The sequence below is a fragment of the Anolis sagrei genome, chromosome 4 (assembly GCF_037176765.1).
Source record: "Anolis sagrei isolate rAnoSag1 chromosome 4, rAnoSag1.mat, whole genome shotgun sequence".
Classification (NCBI taxonomy): Eukaryota; Metazoa; Chordata; class Lepidosauria; order Squamata; family Dactyloidae; genus Anolis; species Anolis sagrei.
The window spans coordinates 242115466-242119157 of record NC_090024.1 but is presented as its reverse complement, the minus strand read 5'-3'; the positions used below and the strand labels follow the sequence as shown (position 1 = coordinate 242119157).

Below are 3692 nucleotides of genomic sequence, written 5' to 3'. Positions count from 1 at the left end.
GGCTAAGGCTAACCAAGGGTCAAATCCTAGCCGGACACTTCACCCCTCCTCTTCCTGTGTGCAAACACAAAGAGGACATTCCAAGCTAAGAGTCCTGCAAATTGCAGAAGGGCTGAGCAAAGAACAGACCCTCTTTTGTGGGGTTTTCATGCTGAGAATCCCTAACCAAATAAAGGTTCTGTGAGTTGCATTCCCTTCTGCAAAAAGGCTTGCCTCTAAAGCAGGCGAGGGCAAACTTGGGACCCTCCAGGTGTTTTGGACTTCAACTCCCACAATTCCTAAGAGCCAGCGCTCCACGCAGTCATGCTGGCCACATGACCTTGGAGGTGTCTACAGACAACACCAGCTCTTCGGCTCAGAAATGGAGATGAGCACCAACCCCCAGAGTTGGACACAACTGGACTTAATGTCAGGGGAAGAACCTTTTCCTATGTTATGTGAGCACCTGGAGTGCTTTGTAAGCCGCCCCGAGTCCCTTCGGGGAGACGGTGGTGGTTTATAAATAAAGTTTTATTCTCCGAAGCTCTAGGTGCTCTTACTGCCTATTACAGGGAAAACCAGCTGATCCCTAATCCATCTAAAACACAGACATGTGCCTTTCACCTTAAGAACAGACAAGCATCTCGAGCTCTGAGGATGACCTGGGAAGGAATCCCACTGGAGCATTGCAGCGCACCCAAATACCTGGGAGTCACTCTGGACCGTGCCCTGACCTACAAGAAGCACTGCCTGAACATCAAGCAAAAAGTGGGTGCTAGAAACAATATCATACGAAAGCTGACTGGCACAACCTGAGGATCACAACCAGACACAGTGAAGACATCTGCCCTTGTGCTATGCTACTCTGCTGCTGAGTATGCATGCCCAGTGTGGAACACATCTCACCACGCTAAAACAGTGTATGTGGCTCTTAATGAGACATGCCGCATTATCACGACGTGTCTGCGCCCTACACCACTGGAGAAATTACACTGTTTAGCCAGTATTGCACCACCTGACATCCGCCGGGAAGTGGCAGCCAATAGTGAAAGGACCAAGGCAGAGACATCTCCAGCTCATCCCCTGTTTGGGTATCAGCCAGCACGTCAACGACTTAAATCAAGAAATAGTTTTCTTAGATCTACAGAGACACTTGCTGGAACACCTCAGCAAGCGAGAGTCCAAAAATGGCAGGCTCAAACCCAGCACCTCAATCCATGGGTGATACCAGATGAGAGACTCCACCCTGGGCACACAGAAGACTGGGCGACTTGGAAGGCGCTGAACAGACTGCGCTCTGGCACCACAAGATGCAGAGCCAATCTTAAGAAATGGGGCCACAAAGTGGAATCCACAACATGCGAGTGTAGAGAAGAGCAAACCACTGACCACCTGCTGCAATGCACCCTGAGCCCTGCCACATGCACAAGGGAGGACCTTCTTGCGGCAACACCAGAAGCACTCCAGGTGGCCAGATACTGGTCAAAAGACATTTAATCAGCTACCAAGTTTGCAAAATTTGTGTTTTGTTTTTTTAATCTGTTTGTTTGTTTTGTTCTGTTAGAAATGTAATACAATGTTCTGGTTGTGGATGACACGATAAATAAATAAATAAATAAATAAATAAAAAAAATTATTATTATTATTATTATTATTTTATATCATTATTAAAAGGCACCAGATCCTATGTGATCTTGGGAGCTAAGCAGGGCCACCCTTGGTTGCCACTTGGGTGGGAGACCAGCAGTGAATCTCAGGAAGATATTATATCAGGGGGAGAAACTGGCAAAACAGCCTCATCCCTCTTCCACCAGAAAGTGCCTTTTACAAAAGGAAATAGTCCAGATTTCTTTTTCAGAAAGTAAGCTTTATTATACACATTATAATACAAAAAGAGAAGAAAGAAAGTCTCCCCAGTCTTCATGAGCACATGTCAAATTTTGTGGGAGTTGAAGTCCAAAACATCGGGAGGGTTTAAGTTTGCCCAAGCCTGGGATAGATTGTACAGATACGGTGAAAAGATTGTGCAGTGGATCTGGATCTTAGATCAGTGGTTCTCAACCTGGGGGTCAGGACCCCTAGAGGGGTCACGAGGAGGTTTCTGAGGGGTCGCCGAAGACCATCACAGACAGTATTTTCTGTTGGTCATGGGAGATCTATATGGGAAGTTTGGCCTAATTCTATTGTTGATGGGCTTCAGAATGCTCTTTGGTTGTAGGTGAACTATAAATCCCAGTAATTGCAACTTCCAAATGTCAAGGTCTATTTCCTCCAAACTCCATCTGTGTTCATATTTGGGCATATGGGGTATTTGTGCCAAGTTTGGTTCAGATCCATCATTGTTTGAGTGCACAGTGCTCTCTGGATGTAGGTGAACTACAACTCCCAAACTCAAGGTCAATGCCCACCAAACCCTTCCAATATTTTCTGTTGGTCATGAGAGAACTGTGTGCCAAGTTTGGTTCAATTCCATCGTTGGTGGAGTTCAAAATGGTCTTTGGTTGTAGGTGAACTTTAAATCCCAGCAACTACAACTCCCAAATGACAAAATGACAGGGGAAATCACACTTCTTTAGCATCTCCACGTTGCTGTGCGAATGTCACAGATATGCTGGCAGAAGAGTAGATTTTTCAGTCATTTGGGGAGCCACCACACAATAGTCCAAACCAAACCAAAGGTTAGCCAAGGCACAGCTCTGCCCATAGAATTCTACAGTTGGAAGAGACCTCCAATGGTCATCCAATCCAACCCTCTTCTGCTGGAAGGCACAATCAAAGCCTTCCCGACAGATAGTTATCCATAATAAGTCATGTGATCACCATCCTGGAAGGAGATGGAGCAGCAAACAGCCTTGAGATGTCAGTGGTTCATCAATGCATTTCTTTGCTTTTGTCCTTTCCAGAAGTCAATGGAGACTACTGTTGTGGAGTCGATGATGTAGATCTGATGCTAATAGCACATAGCCCTGTAGAGAAGAAGACCAAGAGCATTTTTGACAGCTTTGCATAACATTTATGTTCTCTTAAAACGTATTGTCAAAGGCTTTCATGTCTGGAATCACTAGGTTGTTGTGTGTTTTCCAGGCTGTATAGCTATGTTCCAGAAGCATCCTCTCCTGACATTTTGCCCACATCTATGGCAGGCATCCTCAGAGGTTGTGAGGTTTGTTGGAAACTAGGAAAATGAGGTTTATATATCTGTGGATAAGGCGCACCTTGCAGTCATGCTGACCAAAAGATCACCGGGGAGTGGGGTGAGCTCCTGCTGTTAGCCCCAGCTTCTGCCAACCTAACATTTTGAAAACATGCAAATGTGAGTAGATCAATAGGTACTGCTCTGGCAGGAAGGTAATGGCACTCCATGCAGTCATGCTGACCACATGACCTCGGAGGTGTCTACGGACAATGCCAGCTCTTCCACTAAGAAATGGAGATGAGCATCAACCAGCAGAGTTGGACACGACTGGACTTAATGTCAGGGGAAAACCTTTACTTTAACCTATATCTGTGAAATGTCCGGGGTGAGAGAAAGAACTCTTGTCTGTTTGTGTTAGGTGTGAATGTTTCAATTGGCCACCTTGATTAGCATTTAATGGTCTAGCACTTTCAATGTCTGGCTTCTTACTGCCTGGGGAATCCTTTGTTGGGAGATGATTGGCTAGCCCTGATTGTTTCACCTCCCAAACAAAGGATTTTCCCAGGCAGTACGAAGC

At 45.7% G+C, this 3692-nt stretch overlaps 1 protein-coding gene across 1 annotated transcript in view; it reads right to left on the bottom strand.

Moving 5' to 3' along the window:
- Positions 1 to 1851: 1851 nt before the first annotated feature.
- Positions 1852 to 3692, bottom strand: part of LOC132772639 (bactericidal permeability-increasing protein-like) — a 72872-nt gene continuing 71031 nt past the window's right edge. The window contains exon 17 of the mRNA XM_067467118.1: positions 1852 to 2945. Coding sequence (XP_067323219.1) covers positions 2886 to 2945 — 60 coding nt within the window. The 3' untranslated portion in view covers positions 1852 to 2885. The remainder of the gene's footprint in view (positions 2946 to 3692) is intronic.